The 22,271-nt window shown below is 42.7% G+C and overlaps 4 protein-coding genes across 4 annotated transcripts; 1 reads left to right on the top strand and 3 right to left on the bottom strand.

Moving 5' to 3' along the window:
• The first annotated feature begins 938 nt into the window (after positions 1–938).
• On the top strand, positions 939–7,888 carry LOC108153276 (zinc finger protein 333). The gene is made up of 3 exons (XM_017283145.2): positions 939–1,493; positions 5,263–5,661; positions 5,730–7,888. Exons 2-3 carry the CDS (start codon positions 5,279–5,281, stop codon positions 6,583–6,585), a joined length of 1,239 nt encoding a protein of 412 aa, XP_017138634.1. The 5' UTR covers positions 939–1,493; positions 5,263–5,278; the 3' UTR covers positions 6,586–7,888.
• Positions 7,889–7,899: 11 nt separating this feature from the next.
• LOC108153277 (probable protein phosphatase 2C T23F11.1) lies at positions 7,900–9,325 on the bottom strand. The gene is made up of 2 exons (XM_017283146.2): positions 9,183–9,325; positions 7,900–9,117 (listed from the first exon to the last, which is right to left on the bottom strand). The coding sequence occupies exon 2, from the start codon at positions 9,109–9,111 to the stop codon at positions 8,152–8,154; it is 960 nt and encodes a 319-aa protein (XP_017138635.1). The 5' UTR covers positions 9,112–9,117; positions 9,183–9,325; the 3' UTR covers positions 7,900–8,151.
• Positions 9,326–10,972: 1,647 nt separating this feature from the next.
• LOC117186632 (probable protein phosphatase 2C T23F11.1) lies at positions 10,973–12,354 on the bottom strand. Its single transcript, XM_033387645.1, has 2 exons — positions 12,190–12,354; positions 10,973–12,115 (listed from the first exon to the last, which is right to left on the bottom strand). The coding sequence occupies exon 2, from the start codon at positions 12,106–12,108 to the stop codon at positions 11,149–11,151; it is 960 nt and encodes a 319-aa protein (XP_033243536.1). The 5' UTR covers positions 12,109–12,115; positions 12,190–12,354; the 3' UTR covers positions 10,973–11,148.
• A 7,088-nt stretch (positions 12,355–19,442) lies between these two features.
• On the bottom strand, positions 19,443–20,765 carry LOC108152733 (probable protein phosphatase 2C T23F11.1). The gene is made up of 2 exons (XM_017282276.2): positions 20,609–20,765; positions 19,443–20,534 (listed from the first exon to the last, which is right to left on the bottom strand). Exon 2 carries the CDS (start codon positions 20,525–20,527, stop codon positions 19,568–19,570), a length of 960 nt encoding a protein of 319 aa, XP_017137765.2. The 5' UTR covers positions 20,528–20,534; positions 20,609–20,765; the 3' UTR covers positions 19,443–19,567.
• Positions 20,766–22,271: the final 1,506 nt, after the last annotated feature.

Here is a 22,271-nt window from a genome sequence, read left to right as displayed (position 1 = left end):
ATAAATATATCCGAACCAATACCCAACCCCAACCCCAACCCAAGCCCCGACCCCTACCTCCCACCACCTGACGGGGCGACATTAAGTTCATTACGCCGGAAAAGCCGACAGCGAAAGAGAGACAGAGAGAGAGAGAGAGAGAGAGGGAGAGACAGAGACAGAGAAGAGAAGAAGAGAGGCACAGAACAGGCGACAACACCTGTGTGGAATTCGTTTTCCTTCAAAGGCCAGCCAGGGGGAGGGATGGAATAACAGAATAAGAGAGCGAGAATGGCAGAGGGAGTGGTTAGGGGGTGGGTGGAATGGGGTACAGGTGAGCGGAATCTATTTTGGATGCCCGCCGAAAGCACAAACAAATGCCAAATTGCATTTCACTGCGTCACACGGAAAAAACAAGAGAGGAAAAGCAGAGGAGCCGGCAACAGCGTAAAAACTGCCCAACCACGAAGCCAGAGAGAGAGAGAGAGAGAGAGCGAGAGAGATCAGCATGGGGGCTGCCGCCAAAGGGAAAGACACACACTCTATGAGTATTTTGACACTGGTTAGGAAGAAAATTCTGCGCAGTGGTCCTGCTGCCTGCCCTGCACTTAAAAAAAAAACAGTTTTTCCATTTTCAGCAATCAGTGGGAGAGGTGCCGTCCCGTGCCGGAGCCAGAGCCAGAGCCAGAGCCGTAGAGAGCAAAGAGAGCAGAGGAGAGGAGGCATAAGGAAAACATTACTCGTATTTTCGATTTATTTATAAACCGCACACCGCACACACTTGTTCCGATCTTCTCCGATCTCTCCTCTGCCGATCCGAGCGTCGTTCTCCCCGAGTTCTCTCTGCACTCCGACGATCCTCGGGTGGCGGCAGCGGCGGTGGCGGCGGCGAACAGCTGCTGGCTGTCGTCCACGTCTCCCTCGGATCGTACGGCACACGATCACGATGTAAAAACTGTAAGTGGTGTTCCGTTGAAGATTCAGTTCTTCCTGGGATCTCGTTGCGTTGCGATCGCCTTTTTTTTTGGACAGCGGACTGCCAGTACCGTCTGCACCGTCTGTACCGTTTGTATCGTTTGTTCGACCGTTCGATAGCTTTGACACTTGGCGAGGATCATCGAGCTTCAGAGCATCGATCGATCAGCACCCTCCCACCAGAGCACCAGAACACCAGAACACCAGAGCACCCTCCATACCACACACCACACGCCGCCTCACACACACATCCGAGCGAACACTTGGCTTGTGATGAAATTTGAAATTCGTGAAAATCTCGAGAAGAACGAGAGGAACAGTGAAACGCGTGTCGCTATATAGTCGTATGTGAACACGGATTCCGATATCTGTGTCTGTGTGTAATATATTATTGATTTGGCATCGACATCTGAATCATCAGCCACCTATAACCACCGCCGACGAGAGACACCGAAAGACGAGGGACAAGAGACAAGACGAGAAGCGGAATCTGCTTCCCAGAGATCCCACCCGATCTATTCGAAAAAACTGCGTGTGGGGTGAGTTGGCAAAAAATTACGATTACTTTTTGGTAGAAAGAAAGTGAAAGCCCCTTCGAGGCAGGGGGCCTTCTTCTAATAGATGTGAAGCATTTTCCCCCGTGTTTTTTCTTTGTTTTTGCACCGTTTGGATTACACAATACCATTCGGCGAGAGAATGCATAACATAACTATAATTTTTCGCCAGGAAACAGAGACACCCCAAATCGAAGACAAAAATCTGTTTGGCAAATTGGGCCAAAAGATTCGCGTGAATGCAAAACAGTCAAAAGACTGGCAGTGCGCAGACCCCTTCCCACTGTCCATCCCATCCCATCCCATCCCATCCCATTCCGATCCTATACGATACGATACGATCTACCCATACGATACGAAACGACCACACTTGTTAAATTAATATTATTATTTCTTTTGATATTTTGACATTTACGTGAGAAATGTTTGCATTGGCAATGAGCTTCTATGGGGCTGCTTCTGGTTCAGCCTCTTGTGCCGCTAATTCTGCGGACGCGATGCGATGGGATGCTCTTCTTCTGAAAAATGAAGTCTCTTTCGCCCAGAAAGAAAGAAAAGCGAAGTGACAGCTTAGAACGGGGAAATGGGTGCCATTCTACAGAGATATGTATGTGCATATAGGTATATGTGTCTGGTGATATCTGGTAATCATGCCATTGTCTAGAGGCTGCAAAGTGCGTTGTTCAAGACCGGGGGGAGAACTGCGTAGATCTTGGAACCACAACAACTAATTTGGTCGAAAGCTATACATATATGCAGGGGTGTACTATAAAAGTGATACAAATATAGCGGGGAATTATCGCAAATGATTTACAGGTGATTCTAGAGCTTCCTCCTTCGTCGCGATCGATCCTTTGTGTCCTTTCCTTGTTTATATCGCCGTAAACAATCCATCGAGAACTGCAGTTTGAGGCAACGATTGATGAGGGCCCGCCGCCGCCGCCGCCACCGCCTCTGGCATAAACATTCCCTGCACCGTCCCTGAAACCTTGGTATTCCAATCCAAACAATTCGGTCGAAACGCAGCGGGATTGGAGGGGGAATGGGAATGGGAATGGGATCCTCGGATCGGTCCTCTGTGTGGCATTGACTCTTGAGGCAGTGCCAGAGAGACTGGCGCTGAGATTTGTTTATTATCCATTTGCATTTTCAAGTTTGAACTAAAATGTAAACTACAATATTCCCGAGCAACACAACGTCTCTCAACCCTTGTCCATCTATGGTCCCTGTGGGCCCTAGGAAAGGTGTCTATTAATAGAGATCCATGGGAGAAGAGGAAGAGACGTGTACGTCGTACGGCCACCATCAGCATCAGCATCGCCATCAGCAGCGTTGTTAAGGCCACTGAGGCCACCTCCACCTCGTTGAACGCCTCTGCACCATTGTTGCAGTCCAGAATTTCTCTCTTTGGCTTTTGTGTACATTAACAGGACTTTGAACTTTCCTCCCATTGGCAATGAATGGACGGACACGGGGCAACAGACACGGCCACAGACAGAAAGACGGACAGACGGACGGAGAGGCCATGCAGTGTGCGCCTCGATTTGCGCAGATCTCTTCTGCATCGGTGGGAATGGAAAAAACCATACGAAATGGAACACACGGTTGTTCTTCGGCATTGCCTGGGTCAATGTGCGTGGGGGGGGGGAGGTGCATTATGGTGACTCAATTGGAGTGCAAAGAAGATCTTTGGGGATCCCATCATTGCAAGCAGTGTCCGGACCCGTGCCCGTGTCCGTGCCCCCCGTGTACTTCCTGCTCGTGTCATCTGCGATTACCAATCTGCGATCTGCAATCGCTGCACGGTGCTGCCCAAAGAATTATTAATTAACGGCCTGTCACAGAAACATGCGACATTTCGTTTGCCTCAACATCAACGATTCTGACATCGAAAATATGGCACAGGCCACCAGACCACCAGACCACAGATCGCTTAGGGGGAGAGCAGAGACCAGAGACCAGAGACCAGAGACCAAAGACCGAAAGAAGGCAGCAGCACTTGTCAGCTGTTCCTCGGCGATTTCTTTAGAGGAATGTTCACGAACGTACAAGTTCTCCCCCATCACACATTCATATTTCTTGAGTGGCACACCGTTCGGTGTTCGATGGAATATCGAGAGTATTGAAAATGACGTGATTAGGTAGAACATTCTATATACATAGTATGTATACATAGATATGTGCTATGTGCTGTGTGTATGAGTGTCGGTGGCAGGCAACCACCTGGGAAGAGTGTGGACGAGGAGAGGGATATATGAATAAATGGGCCGCAAATTGGCAAGACACAACTTATGGGATGTCTGGCCCGGCCCACGCACAACACCGCAGAGCACAACGCAACACCCCACCCCAGGGGGGCACATTGAAGGGGTTTTCCATGGAAAACCACCTTCGCAGCGAGAATTCTGTTTAATTGCCGCCAACATTTTGATGTACTCCGCGGTGGCAAAAAAGCAAAAAAGAACGCGAGCGAATTGGCAGCTAAGAATGCTCAACAGGTTGCAAAAGTCCGGCGGGCTGGGGGTTTGGCAGATGTTTAGCCATAGAATCACCCACACCCACGCCCCACTACCTCAAATCACGCGGCCTGGGGCTGGGGCCTGGGGCCTGGGAGGGGGCCTGAGACGCGCGTTCTATAGAAAAAGCAAACAAAACCGCGGAAAAGCAGCAAAGCAGCCGCTTTATTGCACATGACCTCGTCTTCAGAGCTCATTGAATGAATCGATGATTATTTAGACGATTAGTCGGTGGTGGCTGAAAGGAGAAAAGCTTTCGCCATGGATAAACAAATGATCAAGTGCTATGGGATGGATATACACAACAAATTGATGGCCTTTCCACGCTAAGAAATCGAGGCGGAGATCTATGAGTATCTGGGTTATGACTACAGTGAACCCTGCCTTATAGATGGGAGCCCACCTGCCGCTGTGTTGCGCCAATTACGTGCGAGATTAATCAATGCCACGACAACATGAACAAATTAAGCGCACTCATTTCGACATAAATTTATATCACATGCGAGTAGAGAAGAAGAGCCCCAGCCCCCTCCATCCGTATATATGAAACATACAAAGATGCAGAACTACAAAAACGTAGAGCCGTAGAACCCGTAGAACCCGTAGAGCCAACAAGTGCCAGCAGAATGCAATGCCGGCCATGCTCTGACGTTAATCATACGCCCCGTGTGCCAACCAACCCCATCTTCAGTGCCCATTCCCCCGATCCCGCGATCCCCATTCGCACGACGCTGATGCTGATGCTGATGATGCTGATGCTGATGATGATGATGATGATGATGATGATGATGATGATGCAGACGACTTTGGCTCACATCGTGGCCGTGTGGCCTCTCGGTCCACGTCCTTAATTATAAATTGATGAATCTTCAAATAAACAAACAAGAATTATGGCGCTTACCGGTACAGAGAGACAGAGAGAGAGAGGGCGATCCATGGCCCAAGGGGGTTTCTGATAGGAGGAGAGTGATGGATGCATCTGCCCGTGGTCGGTCTGTGGATGCTACACATTTATAATGTCTTTCCCATAGATTCCACGGATACATCTGCACATATATGTATGTCTATGTATATGCATATGTATTTGTATGTAGCACTCACTCGCGTTGTCGTTGTCGTTGGTCAATTGGGTGGGAATGACGCATGTGGTTCGCATTTAGCAGGTTGTCTCGTCTTGGCCAGTGCCATTTCGATTTCCACTGCCATTTCATCATAGAAATTCCCTCGTTTCTTTGCAGACACCATTTCATCGTCATGACGAAGGACCAGCAGGCCACTCCCATACCCGAGGAGCTGTACAATCTCACACAGCTGGCGGAGGTCACGCTGGCAGCGGGTCCACTGATCACGGACGCCGAGGTTAAGCCCCACTTCTATGCCTGTTCGTCGGACGATGACTCCAACTACTACAGCCACAAGGTGTTCGATCGCAGGAAACTGCGGCGCTGCACCATCTCCGACTCGAACTCCTGCACCAGCAGCAGCAGCAGCAGCCACAGCCACCAATCCGGGGAGACCCAGGAGCAGGAGCGGCATGATCATCAGGAGCAGACCACGGAGGACGAGCACATCTGTCCCGAGTGCGGCAAGAAGTATTCCACGTCCTCGAATCTGGCGCGCCATAGACAAACCCATAGGTAGGGGACGACAGAGAACCCAAAAGATCTCAAAAGACAACCCAAACTAATCTTGAATCCTTTCGAAGGTCAATTATGGACAAGAAGGCACGCCATTGCCCCTTCTGCGAGAAGGTGTACGTGTCGATGCCCGCCTACTCGATGCACGTGCGCACCCACAGCCAGGGCTGCGAGTGCCACCACTGCGGCAAGTGCTTCTCCCGCCCCTGGCTGCTGCAGGGCCACATCCGCACCCACACCGGGGAGAAGCCCTTCAAGTGCAGCGTCTGCAGCAAGGCCTTTGCGGACAAGTCCAACCTTCGGGCCCACATCCAGACGCACTCGAACACCAAGCCGCACTCGTGCTCCCGCTGCGGCAAGGCCTTCGCCCTGAAGTCGTACCTGTACAAGCACGAGGAGTCCTCCTGCATGAAGAACCGCAGCAGCGGCGGTGGCAGCGGCAGCGGCAGCGGCACAGGGCGACCCCCTGCATCGCCCAAGCGGCAGCAGGAGGGCGGCTCCAGCTGTGGCTCCAGTTCGGGCTCGATTTCGGGCTCCCCCTCGACGGTGACAACGACTGCCCCTCCGGACTCGGCCAAGTCGACGCTGGCCAATAAGCTGCTGCAGAAAGAAAAGGAGCGGCGGCAGGCGGCACTGGCATACCAGAGCTCTTCCTCCTCCTATCCGTTGTGCGACAACGAGCACTTCAAGCGGACCAATGTGATCCAGCCGACGGCTCTGGCCCATCCGAGTGTGCTCTACCAAAAGATGCATCCGCTGCACTACCACTATCACGTACCCAACCCACCGCCCCCCACAGAGGGCGGTGCGGCAGGCACCGGGGCACAGGAGCAGCCGGTCGACTTTTCGCCAAAGAACAACTTCACGCACTCGGCCAAGACAAGTCCCTTTGAGCTCACGGGCAACTATGCGATGGTGGCATAGTCCCAGGGCAGGGACCACATACAGAATATATCCAAGCAAAAGACACCAGAGAGAACGAAAGAACTTCAGAATCGAGGATAGCAAAACCCCCACAAAGCACCCACCCTGCACCACCCAGAGTCCAAGTCCAAGTCCAAGGCCATTTTCTTACTGTAGTCAACGAATATGTGATAAAAAACAAAAATGCAAAAGAGCTAAAGTACCATTTAGAGAGTAGATGATTCCAAAGAGAGAGCACTAGCTGATCCACGAGACAGATCACTCCAAAATAGAACGAGACAGAGAGAGAGAGAGAGAGAGAGAGAGCGCAAAGGAAGAGGAGCAGAGGAAGTTATACACACGATATAGATATCTAGACAGGGATCGATCCGATGGCCCCTCTAAGGCCGCGATCGTTTGATCTTCACTTAGTTGTAATGAGACTTCTTTAGAGACTTGCCAAGAACAACGACAAACCACCAATGTAACCAGTATTTTTTTGATAGCACATACAATACGATCGATCGATCGTTCGATCAGCATATATGTAGATCCAGAGACCGTCCCCGCTCACCCGATCGTCGACACCCACAGCAAAGCTAATTTTATACACACACACATTTCTTCTCACTTAGAATTATGATTTTACAAGATACAACATAGACACACACGCACACATAAACACTGAAAAGTATACATAGTTAACCTTATTAATCATTTCGCTTTAAGGCATTGAGGATGGGGCTTCCTGCTTCCCGCACGGAAGTCGGTCCAAAACGAGAGATATCTAGTCTTTATCTTTAAATTCGGCGCACATCTTGTGGGTCTCCTCCACATGTGTGCGGCACTTTATTTTAAGCACTCTTACGGCCGCATGTGGTGCAATAATTGACATAACTATAACACTAATTAGCCCCTGACACACACCCCTACCCCTAGCTATACATCTATACATCTGAAGACCTATAGATCTATAGATCTATACACATATCGCATATTATTTTGTAGCACTTTACACATTACGAGTAGTTATCGTCGAGCATATTTAGAGGGACACGAGAAGCACACTGCATTTTCTATACTCAACCCAACTCCACCTACGACTCGAACCTACAGCTAATCGCACCAAAGATATCGTACATACATACACCTACTCTATAGAGTGCACCTGCATATACCTTGGTGCACACACATTATATATTCGTACTTAACATATACACCCTATCAATCGCATATACACGTATATCTAGATCTTAAAATTGTATTATAGATTTGCACATTTATTCGAATTAAACGAGAGATCCAACGATCCCTGAGAAATTAACACAACAAGAGTTTTTCTATGGATAAAGATATCCATCCTATAATTTGAACAATTTATTCAATATTCTACGAAAGAACTTCAAAATGTAGTGGAATCCAAATTCCTGTGGTTGATAAAATTAGTGTGTAGACTGTGGGCTGCGGATCGAAACACTCGATCTACGTGTATGGTCGTGTGTATGCCACCACACCCTAGTGTTAATAACTATGCGGCTGCCAAGCCTCCAAAAACAATAACAAATAATTAAAAATTCCCAAAGGTGCTTAGATGTCAGACCATATGGATTTTGGAGAGTCCATTAGGGCGGGGCTCTGATTGGTGCCGCCGCAGCGAACCACCAGATCCTCGAACGTCTTGTTGTGTAGGAAGCAGACCAGAATGGCAGTCATGTTGTCGCCTCCAAGGCCGGTAATGTTGAAGTCGGCGGCCAGACAGCTGTTCAGCAGCTCCTCGCAAATGCACTCCGGGGTCATGCCCGCGGCGATGCGCTTTCGCACAAAGTCACACACCTCCTGATTGGACATCACATCCCAGATGCCATCGCAGGCGAGGACCACGAACTCCCAGTCCTCTGTGATCTCGGCCACCTCCACATCGGGATAGGCCGTGACGAGCTGATGCTCCGGTGGCATGTGCATGTTCCGCTTGTACATGCAGTCGCCAAAGCCCCGAGAGAAGGCCAGAATGCCATTGACGCGATTGAGCTCGATGAAACCACCGCCGGCTAGGATGCGGCTAGTCTCCCCTTCGTGTTGTGGCTTGTGGTCCCAGGAAAGGGCGCGAACCTTGCCCCCAATGCTGGCAATGGCCCGCGAGTCCCCAGCATTGGCACAGTAGAGACGCTGCTCCTTGATCAGTACTACCACAGCGGTTGAGCCCGCTGTCTGCTGCTGCCAGGATCCATTCTGCATGATCTCATTGTCAAGGTCCAGGAACCCGCGCCTCAAAGCCAGCTCCAAGTCGTTTTCAAAGTACTCCCGCCGCTTGGTAATGAACTGGTGCAGATGAAGGCCGACATATTTGGCCACTGAAGCACTGCCATGTCCATCGTATACCCCGAAGAAGGACGCTGTGGGGTCCTCTGGCAGCGAGAGGATGATGGTGTCGGTGTCCTCCATTGCGATGCGCCAGCCCTGCATGCTGCTTGATCCCACTCGAAAGACTCTGTTCTCGTACTCAGCCGAGTTCTTGGTGGTCACCGGCTGCGACAGTGTCTGCCCCATTATGTGCTTCAGAAAGGGACAAGCCATTACACATCCTGGACTTTCTGTACTACGATGGATTCTATACTCACTTGCTGCTGTCCTTTGTTCTGACCCAAAAATGGTTAACCAAAGCAAAGATCTTTTGTCGTTGTACTTTTTGGGACTGCTACACAATTGGGTCTGGTCTGTAGTATTTACCTGACTGAATCGGCAGGCCAGGCATACTATTCAAACGGAATGAAAGGAATCAGAGCTATGGCTTCTATGTTCATGAATATTTTTTTGTTTTTTCAAATGGCCAAGTAGGGGTCATCTGCGGGAAGTGCTGCTTCTTGTTTTGAACTCGAAAAAATCGGCACCTAAGGCGAACCGAATGATTGCGGAGACATATGGTGAGGTCAAGATCTTTTGGAGTGACTCAAACGAAACGAAGCTAAACGTTGTGAGTCGCAGCTACATACGTCTGCGACTCTTTATTTATACCCTATACTCAGTCAGCATGGCTCCCCTCCGCCGGAGAGAGCACACACTGCACGACGAAGAGTGTATGAGAGAAAGGAAATGAGAGAGCGCGTGGAAGGCCTTGAGTAGATACGAGTACTACAAATTGATTTGTTCCTTCTAGATATAGTAATAATCCGATCTTATCCAGATTCCTTAATCTGTTAGATATGGTCATTCTCTATGATTCTGCATTTTGAGTTTTTCCGTATCTTTAAAATGTTGTAATACACTTGTAACATTGCGATATCACAGTAGTCTGATTACAAAATTAGACTGCTCTAAAGAGAAAGGCACAAAAAAGTGATTTTGCTCCATGATAAAGATCGGCCACATGTTTCTTATGTCATTAAAACGTACCTGAAAATATTGAAATAGGAAAAGGTATCCCACCCGCCCCATATACCCCATATATCGCCACTTCCATCTATTTCGCTCGATGTCGAATGGCTTGAATGATCAGCATTTTCATTCTTTCGCAAGGCATTTTCCAGGCGGAGTCCGCAAGCTGCCAAAAAGATGGGAGGAATTGGTGACTAACGATGGAACACATTTATGTACTTTAAAGAATAAATGCATAACCATTTTTCGAATACATATCTCATGTCAACTCCTCGACCGATTTGTATGAATTTTTCTTATATTTTGTATGTATGGGATAAGGCTTTTAACTAATTTTGCTCTTCCTATCACGATTTTTGGGCCGTCGAACGAATAAAGCAAGAAACATGCGAAATATTACAGCAGAAAGAACAGATTCACGATTCCAACAAGATAACGAAAATGTGCGTGTGAGAATGTCGCAATTGGGCGAATCTCAGTCACAAAAGGCACGAGATATCTTCTTCGTCTCGCATTCAAGTAAGAACCACACTTAGAATATGTCGCTCATCGGAAAGTTCTGATTCGTGCTATGGACAAAGAATGTCTACATTGTCATGCGCTCGATTTCAAGTCAAATGGACTTATTTGGAATAGTGCAGCTACTTATAATTGAGACAAGATTATTGAGGCTTGCTCATCGGCACGGATCCAGATTCAAACCTGTTCCTGAAGTTCATTCGCTCATTCAATTCATGATTCCAAAAAACTTCTTTCGCAGCAACTGAAATAGTTCTCAGTACTGCGGCAAATGGTTTGCTAGTATAATACATAGTCGTTCTACACATATACACCATATCTCATATAGATTTGCACATCTTCTAAGCCAGAGATCCAACGATCCCTGAGAAATGAACACAAAAAGAGTTTCATCCATAATTTGAAAAATGTATTCAATATTCTACGAAAGAACTTCAAAATGTAGTGGAACTCGAATTCTTGTAAATGATGGTTAATTGCTGGTTAATTTTAAAATTTTATTAAATTTTTAACAAAACACCTGCAAAATTTGGAATAAAATAAATGGGTGGACTGTGGGCTGCGGATCGAAATACTCGATCTACGTGTGTGATCGTGTGTATCACTTGTGTATCGTTAATAACTGTGCGGCTACCAAGCCTCCAAAAACAATAACAAATAATTCATAATTCCTAATTTGGCGTCCAAAGGTGCTTAGATGTCATCCAATAAGGATTTTGGAGAGTCCATTACGGCGGGGCTCTGATTGGTGCCGCCGCAGCGAACCACCAGATCCTCGAACGTCTTGTTGTGTAGGAAGCAGACCAGAATGGCAGTCATGTTGTCGCCTCCAAGGCCGGTAATGTTGAAGTCGGTGGCCATACAGCTGTTCAGCAGCTCCTCGCAAATGCACTCCGGGGTCATGCCCGCGGCGATGCGCTTTCGCACAAAGTCACACACCTCCTGATTGGACATCACATCCCAGATGCCATCGCAGGCGAGGACCACGAACTCCCAGTCCTCTGTGATCTCGGCCACCTCCACATCGGGATAGGCGGTGACGATCTGCTGCTCCGGTGGCATGTGAATGTTCCGCTTGTACATGAAGTCGCCAAATGCCCGAGAGAGGGCCAGAGTGCCATTGACGCGATTGAGCTCGATGAAACCACCGCCGGCCAGGATGCGGCTTCTCTCCCCTTCGTTTTGTGGCTTGTGGTCCCAGGAAAGGGCGCGAACCTTGCCCCCAATGCTGGCAATTGCCCGCGAGTCCCCAGCATTGGCACAGTAGAGACGCTGCTCCTTGATCAGCACAACCACGGCAGTGGAGCCGGCTATCTGCTGCTGCCAGGATCCATTCTGCATGATCTCCTTGTCAAAATCAAGGAACCCACTCTTCAAGGCCCCCACCACGGCGTTGTCAAAGTACTCTCGTCGCTTGGTAATGAACTGATGCAGATGAAGTCCGGCAAATTTTGCCACTGAAGCACCGCCATGTCCATCGTATACCCCGAAGAAGGACGCTGTGGGGTCCTCCGGCAGCGAGAGGATGATGGTGTCGGCGTCCTCCATTTCGGTGCGCCAGCCCTGCATGCTGCTGGATCCCACGCGGAAGACACTGTTCTCACAATCAACCGTGTTCTTGGTGGTCACCGGCTTCGACAGTGTCTGCCCCATTATGTGCCTTAGAAAGGGACAAGCCATTACACAACCCGGAGTATCATTTGCGATCTGTGCTACAATGGAATATATACTCACTAGTTTTCTATTGTTAGTTGTCCTTTGTTCTGAGTCGAAAATCGTTAGCCAAAGAAAAGATTTTTTATACTTTTTGCGACTGCGGTCTGTAGTATTTGGCAGACTGAATCGGCTAGACAGGCTTAATTTTCACAGGGCTATGGCTTCTAATGAAAAGCCTACTATGCCCTCAGCCTCAGCATTAATTATTATTTAGAAGAAGAGTTTGGGAGAATCGAAGAATTCTTGGCTACTCAAAGTAGCTCTCTCTCTCTCTCTCTCTCTTTATGGGAATAAGTGAAGAAGTTGGACATCGAGGAATATATGTACTCTGAAAATGAAACAACAGACGTTCTATATAACTAATACAATTTATAATTTGAGTAAAAAGAATTCTGTTCAGGGGAAAAATACGAAGTGTTCGTATACAAAATTTTGTAAAGAAAACTTTCAATATTTGAGGATGCTTAAGGAGAAGCTCCTCCCTTTTGTCCTTGGTTAATGCCTTGGCTCTTGCTTTGACTTATCCCCCTTTTCCCCTTTGAATAAAAAAGGCTTTTTAATTTTGTTTTGATAATTTTGTGTTTTGTATTTGTTTGTTATTTCTTTGGTTTCTTTTTTGCTTTGTTTTTCTTTTCTTTTGTATTAATTTTTTTTATATAAGTTTTTTCCCCTTTTTTTGATAGCGTTTGTTTTCATATACACAAATACATACATATATATAGTATATATATAGTATATATTTTGTTGATATACACTTATCGTGTATGTATGTATATATATTCTTGTTCATTTAATACATAGACATTGATTTGTAATTGGTTTTTGTTGCGGTTGCTTTTTGCTGTTGCTGTTGCTTTTTGCTCTTTGCTGTAGATTACTACACGTTGTTTATCCTTTTAGGCATATGTACGAGAGTATGTTATTTATCATAATTTGTTGTACGGCTATGCATCCGTATCTATGTTTGTGTGTGTGTGTGTGTGTGTGTATGAGCATAAGTGTATCTGTGTCTGTGTCTGTGTCTCCCTCTAGTGTGTCTCTGTGTGATGCTTAGATATAGGCATTTCTACATTCACAATTCTTAATTAAGTAATCCATTTCCTGGTTGTATATATTTCTCTTTAAAGTGTAAAGACACTAAATTTCACAATGTTCGATTTGTTTTTCTCTATTTCACTACAAAAAAGAGACAAGAGCCCCCTCCCACAGAAAACCCCTCGTGTGTGTATTTTTTGGGAGGGGAGGAGGGATATTTCCAAGCCCAGAATTAGCCGAAAATCAATTGGAGGGGAACTCGAATTCCCCTATCCATACCCATTCCCATTCCCATACCCATACCCATACCCATACCCATACCCATACCCATACCCATACCCATACCCATACCCATAACCCCCCGGGGGACAAAACTTTTGTTCGGTTAGTGGTTGTATCTTCTATGTTTTGAATGTTCTATGTGTTTTTTGTTTGTTTATTTGTGTCTTTGAGTATGTAAATAATTTACGAAAATGTCTGGTTTATATCTATATATATATATATCGATCGTATGTATACATATATAATATCTATATAGATATAGACGTATTATAAAATCTCTAAACAGCCATAAAAGTCAAAAGTTCTTATCATATCTATCAATTATCTAGACGCGTTTACACTTTACTTCCACTCTACTAAGTTTGACGACGACTCGTTTTAACTGGAGCTTACACCTGGAGTTTATTATCTCTATCTTTGAAATCGGAACTCGATTGTTATAGGTTTGCTTATCTGTTGGTTTGGGAAGGAGGGAACTATACATAAATACAAATGTTGCGGCTCATTGCTTCGATTTTTGTTTGGTTTGGTTTGGTTTGGGTTTTCTTTGGTCTCGATACAATCATTCCTCTACGATTACTTGTATTCGACAAATTAGCTGGCCTTCTCTGATCCAAAGGTACGCATATCTGATTACGACACAGACACATATATATATATAGTACATATACACATATTCGTGTATATATATGTATATAGTATTTTGATTCGCATAAAACTAAACGCTAATATCGATAGCCTTATCAATTACAATGCTAAATGTATCGGTGTGCTTGGTTTTTGATATAAGTTTTTTGAATTTCATGTTCATTTCCGTATTCCTTATACCTAAAAAAGAGATGGACACCAAGCAAAAACATTCAGTACACATTCATAGAGATACGAGTAGAATACGAAAAACTTTGATCGAAGTACGATTAGAGTTGTGTTGTGGTTGAGTTGGAGTCGTCTGGAGGTTGGTGAATATTTGTTGAGTAGATGGGTGAATTGTTGATCCACTATTGTTGTATTGTTGATGAAGTGTTGGTGATTCGTTGGTGAGTTTTCCGATTGGTTGGCAATTTCAAGTTCTCCCATCCATTCGTTGGAGATCCATCAATCGTATCCGCAGAATCTAGAACACTGACAAAATCAACGCTTCCTAATGTGATAAAGATGTGTGTCCAGGAGCGTACATATGTATGTACGAATATGACTTGGTGCCCACGAAAAGGAAATCCTATATACTATTCATAATATCCATGAATGTATGTATGTTTGAGTGTGGGTTTAAAAGTGAGTGTTTCTGTGTGCGATCTTTGATTACCCGTCTTTGGTTTACTTTCGAATGCCGCCAAGCCATTGCTGCCCTCTACTCGCTATGGTATATGCTATACATATCCTGTCGTATTATGAGTAGAGATCTACCACTAATCGATTTCGTATATAAAAATATTTAAATTCTTTTAATCTGAAACTGCGCAATCCAATGTCCAATCGCTACCATCGCTACAAGTACATCTATATATGCATCTTATGTATGTATGTATATCGTAGCAAATCCCATAAAAGTGCTCTCTCTCTGATCGATCTATTAAAACATATACATGTAGTAGATATTGTTTCGATTACGTTTTGCATCACCTACGATGCAAGGAATCTTTGCATTCATACTATCCGCGTCCAACGTCCTATATCTTTTCTCGATTTCTGCCGTTTTTTGTTTCGAAATCAGCAAAAGGTACAATCATCATTTTAAATTCAATATCTTTACCGATTAGCCGTAATATATGTGTGTGTATATGTATATATATGCATGTATGCTTGTCTTGTATATGTCGTCTATGAGTATCATCTCAGCTCTAGCTGCTAGTTATCATATATCCGTGTATATATGTATGTATGTATATATAACGTATGTATGTATATTTTTTTTGTTTTTTTTTCGTTTTTTTTTTCTGTTTTTAGGTAGGAAATATGCTAGTCTTATAAATTTCACACATCAACATTTTCGGTTATCGTTTACGATTTCGGTTTCGGTTTTCGGGGTCTCCTTTTCGTTTTGTTAGGAAATAATTTTGTATTTAATAAAATATATATGTGTATATACTATATATATCCATAGACTTATCCATTTGCTATATGTGTACGTGTATATGTACGTGTATTTGTTGAGTGTTGTATTTTGTTGTGTCTGTTTATTAAAAAACATCTAATTTCAATCCGAACCACAATATTTTTAAGAGAGTTTTTTGGAGAAAGTTCTTCAAGTGAAGGAAAACGAAGATTACATATATCATATCATATCGTATCATATAATATCATCATACATGTATGTACGTATGTACGAACGTATCCATCTATGTATGTGTATATTACTGGTAGATTAAACCTAATTAAGAAGCTTACATATACATCTTTAAAGCAGTATGCTATAAGGAGAAGGGCCCCTTCTATTCGATTCTGCTGCTGTCCTGAAGTGCAGCCAATCCAGCATTCGTTCAGTTCAGGTTCAGCGCTTGAACGAAACGAAACTCTAATTATGGACGGGTTATTATCAATCTTGTTTGTCAAAAACATCGTCGTACTCCGTCGTACAATTCGTAGCTGATAAATCTGTTTGTTCTTTGATTTCCAGTTCGGTTGTTCCTCTATCTTTCAGTTTAAGTTTACTTTTATTGATTTCCTTTGTTCTCTGTGTTCTGGTAAATGCAAAACCAAAAATACGAGTACTATTACTTTGCAATAAAAGCTCATCAATTGTTGGTCAATCAAGCAACTTCGTGGGGCCATTGGGAGGTTGTTCTTCGGGGGGTGTTGGTGTGCGAAATCAATCTATATAATCTGCAGAAACCTGGTTGGTCTTTCAACTAAATCCTAAATCAGCTGAAGCTTTCGACTAAAACTAAACCTTAGCCTAAACCTAAATTGTTTGCACAATTGCTTTGTTTTGGTTTTGGTTTGGGTTTTGGTTTTGTTGGTTGGTTGTTTTTGGGCTTTTGCTATCGATAGTATTGCACAATATTACGATTAATTGTTATTATGTTTTTTTTTTTTTTTTTTTGCTAAACATTAAGATTTACTCCATTTGTAATTTGGTGGGATATATGTTGTATTTGTGGTTCATCATTCAATCATTATCATCATCATCATCATTATCTTCTGGTGTTCTTCAAAAGAAAGCATGCAAAAAAGGATAAGAGAATAATTCGAGAAAATAAAAAATAAAACCAAAAACAGGGATTCCATAATTGCGTTATCGAATATCGGTTTATATATGTATTTTGTGGTAGGACATAGGTATATATATAATTCTGGTAATATTAAGTAAATATTTATATATATATTCATATGGTTTATGTTCCATTATGCACTATACATACATATGTACGCATGGTAGGACATAGGTATATATATAATTCTGGTAATATTAAGTAAATATTTATATATATATTCATATGGTTTATGTTCCATTATGCACTATACATACATATGTACGCATGGGCCATTGTGGACCACAAAAAACATCAGGCAAAAGAAACGACACACAAACAAAGTACAAGTTAAGGATAAAAGTAAAAGTAAAGGTAAAGGTAAAAGTAAAATTAAATTGTAAGTGTAAGTGTAAAATGTTAAAATAGTCAGATAAAGGCGACTCATCCTATCAATCCAGATTATGATTACAAACACAAGTACATAAGAAATATTGTAGTAAACACCGTTAAGCATTAGCTTTAGCTTTATATATGTATACATATATATATATACATATATATATGTATATATATATATATATATATATATATATATGTATATATATATATATCATATTCATATCATATCGTAATCGTAATCGTATTCGTATCGTTATAGTTACACATCATTTTCTACTGCTATCTCTTCATGCTGTTTGTTTTTTCTGTCGCTGGAAATCGAAAGGACGACGAGTACAAATATTAAGGCTACACGTTAAAACATTTTCGCATTTCGCATTTCTATATAATATACGTATATTTAGTGTGTTTAGAGTGTTTTGTGGATGTGGGTATCCTTCTCTTCCTATATTCCTATATCGTTTGCTCTTTTACACGTCAAATTGCTCTCACAGTGGGCCACAAAAGTCTGCAGCTGTCTCGTGTACGAGTGTGAGTTTTTTGTTAAATTTAAATTGAATTTGTTTTTGTTTTTTTTTTTTTGTTGTTGTTTAAATGTAAATTTAATTTTTTTTTCGTTAATTTTAAATGTAATTTTGTTATAAATTTAATTTGTTTTGTTGTTTGTAAGTCTATTAACGTTTCGTTTTTGTTACATTTAAAGCGTTCTTGATTTGTTTTTTCTGTTGTTTTCTTTTGTTTTCTTTTGTTTTGTTTTATTTTAATTCGTTTTTCATTTTTTGGTTGCTGCTCCTAAAACATTGAGTAGAAAGTGAAAAGTTGTTCCATTACAGATGCAGATACATTATTTAATTGTAAGATATACACATATAATATGAACAATATACGAACGTTTCAAACACACACCGACAGGAAAAAAGTGCAGGACGAAAAAACACAGAATCGACAAAACTTTTCGCTCTCTCTGCGAACGGGGGATACAGCACAAGTGTTTATGTTTACGTTTACGTTTACGTTTATTGTTACTTCTATTCCTTTAATATATAGGTATTTATATTTATAGTTTGAATGGTCCATAAAATTTCTATAAAAAAAAACTCATCCTATCCCGTATCCGTATATCCGTATATCTATGGATGCTGCTTCGCTTCTGATCATTCGTTTTTCGGTTTTACAATTCAAGTATTTTTAGTTTTTAATTGTTTGGTTTTTGTGTTGGTTTTCTTCTCGTTTTATTGTTTATGACAATTGTTAGCTGCTTGTTTGCCGTTTATTGTTTATCGTTTATTGTTTTTATACACAAAATATATATATGCATTGTATATACCACATCTAGATCTATAGTATGTACTTATGTATTTGTATGTACTCGTATATATTCACAACACTAACGTTTTCTTAATTATCGCCGCTACACAATGCTAATTACTCGTAAATGTTCCTTCTTTCGTTTAATTATAAACTACAAAAAGTTATCTCTGTGTTTTTTTGTCTTGTTAAAAAGTTGGTTTAAAAAACGATTGGTTTGTTTTTGTTTTTGTTTTTGCTTTTGCTTTTACTTTGTTTTGTTGTTCTGTTAACGGTATTGAATCCTGCACACTAATTAGTTAACATATATTGATGCATATCGCTAGATAGATATTTTTACGTTTGTTGTATTCATAATTTGTAGTTTAATTTCTAGACGATGACGACGACTGGCAAAACGCTCCTTTCCTCCTTTCCTCCATCTCCCTCCTACTATAACTCCTCCTCCTACATATATCTTTATCGTTATTTTTATCTTTATCAATTTCTTTGCTTTTTGTTAAAAACTACATCACAATAATTATATGCTAGATCCTTTCAATCGGAGTTTTACCTCTCTATCCCTCTAATCCCGAAAATGGTGCTGAACTAGAAGGGACGAAGGGTGGTTTTATGGGGACTTGCGGGTTGCGGGCTGCGGTTAACTGTATCTTTTGTAACTGTATCTTCTGTATGTATCTTATATAGGAAGTGCCACCCTCGCTAAGGGAACGAAAAAAAATATATATATAAATTTGCACACGCAACGACACGTTTAAGTTTAGGTCTAACTACAAAATACTTTAGGAAACCTATTTAACAAGATTTTTAGGTGTACAATAGTTTATATATCATATACATATATCCATATCTATATAGTGTATAGGTTTTAGTGGGTATATGCATGTATGGATGTAAAGTAAGCCGGTTTTGTACATATCAAAATTGCGTGCTATATTTACACAAAGTTCTACCCAAACATACGGTTGATCCTCTGCCATTTTTCGGCAACAAAACCCAATTATTATTTGGGATTCAGGTTTTAAGTTTACGAAAGAAACATTCATTTTTCTCGAAATACTCGATCTACGTGTGTGATCGTGTGTATCACTTGTGTATCGTTAATAACTGTGCGGCTACCAAGCCTCCAAAAACAATAACAAATAATTCATAATTCCTAATTTGGCGTCCAAAGGTGCTTAGATGTCATCCAATAAGGATTTTGGAGAGTCCATTACGGCGGGGCTCTGATTGGTGCCGCCGCAGCGAACCACCAGATCCTCGAACGTCTTGTTGTGTAGGAAGCAGACCAGAATGGCAGTCATGTTGTCGCCTCCAAGGCCGGTAATGTTGAAGTCGGTGGCCATACAGCTGTTCAGCAGCTCCTCGCAAATGCACTCCGGGGTCATGCCCGCGGCGATGCGCTTTCGCACAAAGTCACACACCTCCTGATTGGACATCACATCCCAGATGCCATCGCAGGCGAGGACCACGAACTCCCAGTCCTCTGTGATTTTGGCCACCTCCACATCGGGATAGGCCGTGACGATCTGCTGCTCCGGTGGCATGTGAATGTTCCGCTTGTACATGAAGTCGCCAAATGCCCGAGAGAGGGCCAGAGTGCCATTGACGCGATTGAGCTCGATGAAACCACCGCCGGCCAGGATGCGGCTTCTCTCCCCTTCGTTTTGTGGCTTGTGGTCCCAGGAAAGGGCGCGAACCTTGCCCCCAATGCTGGCAATGGCCCGCGAGTCCCCAGCATTGGCACAGTAGAGACGCTGCTCCTTGATCAGCACCACCACGGCAGTGGAGCCGGCTATCTGCTGCTGCCAGGATCCATTCTGCATGATCTCCTTGTCAAAATCAAGGAACCCACTCTTCAAGGCCCCCACCACGGCGTTGTCAAAGTACTCTCGTCGCTTGGTAATGAACTGATGCAGATGAAGTCCGGCAAATTTTGCCACTGAAGCACCGCCATGTCCATCGTATACCCCGAAGAAGGACGCTGTGGGGTCCTCCGGCAGCGAGAGGATGATGGTGTCGGCGTCCTCCATTTCGGTGCGCCAGCCCTGCATGCTGCTGGATCCCACGCGGAAGACACTGTTCTCGCAATCAACCGTGTTCTTGGTGGTCACCGGCTTCGACAGTGTCTGCCCCATTATGTGCCTTAGAAAGGGACAAGCCATTACACAACCCGGAGTATCATTTGCGATCTGTGCTACAATGGAATCTATACTCACTAGTTTTCTATTGTTAGTTGTCCTTTGTTCTGAGTCGAAAATCGTTAGCCAAAGAAAAGATTTTTTATACTTTTTGCGACTGCGGTCTGTAGTATTTGGCAGACTGAATCGGCTAGACAGGCTTAATTTTCACAGGGCTATTGCTTCTAATGAAAAGCCTACTATGCCCTCAGCCTCAGCATTAATTATTATTTAGAAGAAGAGTTTGGGAGAATCGAAGAATTCTTGGCTACTCAAAGTAGCTCTCTCTCTCTCTCTCTCTCTTTATGGGAATAAGTGAAGAAGTTGGACATCGAGGAATATATGTACTCTGAAAATGAAACAACAGACGTTCTATATAACTAATACAATTTATAATTTGAGTAAAAAGAATTCTGTTCAGGGGAAAAATACGAAGTGTTCGTATACAAAATTTTGTAAAGAAAACTTTCAATATTTGAGGATGCTTAAGGAGAAGCTCCTCCCTTTTGTCCTTGGTTAATGCCTTGGCTCTTGCTTTGACTTATCCCCCTTTTCCCCTTTGAATAAAAAAGGCTTTTTAATTTTGTTTTGATAATTTTGTGTTTTGTATTTGTTTGTTATTTCTTTGGTTTCTTTTTTGCTTTGTTTTTCTTTTCTTTTGTATTAATTTTTTTTATATAAGTTTTTTCCCCTTTTTTTGATAGCGTTTGTTTTCATATACACAAATACATACATATATATAGTATATATATAGTATATATTTTGTTGATATACACTTATCGTGTATGTATGTATATATATTCTTGTTCATTTAATACATAGACATTGATTTGTAATTGGTTTTTGTTGCGGTTGCTTTTTGCTGTTGCTGTTGCTTTTTGCTCTTTGCTGTAGATTACTACACGTTGTTTATCCTTTTAGGCATATGTACGAGAGTATGTTATTTATCATAATTTGTTGTACGGCTATGCATCCGTATCTATGTTTGTGTGTGTGTGTGTGTGTGTGTATGAGCATAAGTGTATCTGTGTCTGTGTCTGTGTCTCCCTCTAGTGTGTCTCTGTGTGATGCTTAGATATAGGCATTTCTACATTCACAATTCTTAATTAAGTAATCCATTTCCTGGTTGTATATATTTCTCTTTAAAGTGTAAAGACACTAAATTTCACAATGTTCGATTTGTTTTTCTCTATTTCACTACAAAAAAGAGACAAGAGCCCCCTCCCACAGAAAACCCCTCGTGTGTGTATTTTTTGGGAGGGGAGGAGGGATATTTCCAAGCCCAGAATTAGCCGAAAATCAATTGGAGGGGAACTCGAATTCCCCTATCCATACCCATTCCCATTCCCATACCCATACCCATACCCATACCCATACCCATACCCATAACCCCCCGGGGGACAAAACTTTTGTTCGGTTAGTGGTTGTATCTTCTATGTTTTGAATGTTCTATGTGTTTTTTGTTTGTTTATTTGTGTCTTTGAGTATGTAAATAATTTACGAAAATGTCTGGTTTATATCTATATATATATATATCGATCGTATGTATACATATATAATATCTATATAGATATAGACGTATTATAAAATCTCTAAACAGCCATAAAAGTCAAAAGTTCTTATCATATCTATCAATTATCTAGACGCGTTTACACTTTACTTCCACTCTACTAAGTTTGACGACGACTCGTTTTAACTGGAG

Source organism: Drosophila miranda, chromosome XR, assembly GCF_003369915.1.
Source record: "Drosophila miranda strain MSH22 chromosome XR, D.miranda_PacBio2.1, whole genome shotgun sequence".
Lineage (NCBI taxonomy): Eukaryota > Metazoa > Arthropoda > Insecta > Diptera > Drosophilidae > Drosophila > Drosophila miranda.
This window is presented reverse-complemented; position numbering and strand designations above follow the sequence as displayed.

Coding starts and splice junctions, on each gene's coding strand:
- LOC108153277 (XM_017283146.2), bottom strand. CDS start 9,111: ATGGGGCAGACACTGTCGCAGCCGGTGACCACCAAGAACTCGGCTGAG.
- LOC117186632 (XM_033387645.1), bottom strand. CDS start 12,108: ATGGGGCAGACACTGTCGAAGCCGGTGACCACCAAGAACACGGTTGAT.
- LOC108153276 (XM_017283145.2), top strand. CDS start 5,279: ATGACGAAGGACCAGCAGGCCACTCCCATACCCGAGGAGCTGTACAAT. Junction 5,662..5,729: donor CGCCATAGACAAACCCATAG/GTAGGGGACGAC, acceptor ATCCTTTCGAAG/GTCAATTATGGACAAGAAGG.
- LOC108152733 (XM_017282276.2), bottom strand. CDS start 20,527: ATGGGGCAGACACTGTCGAAGCCGGTGACCACCAAGAACACGGTTGAT.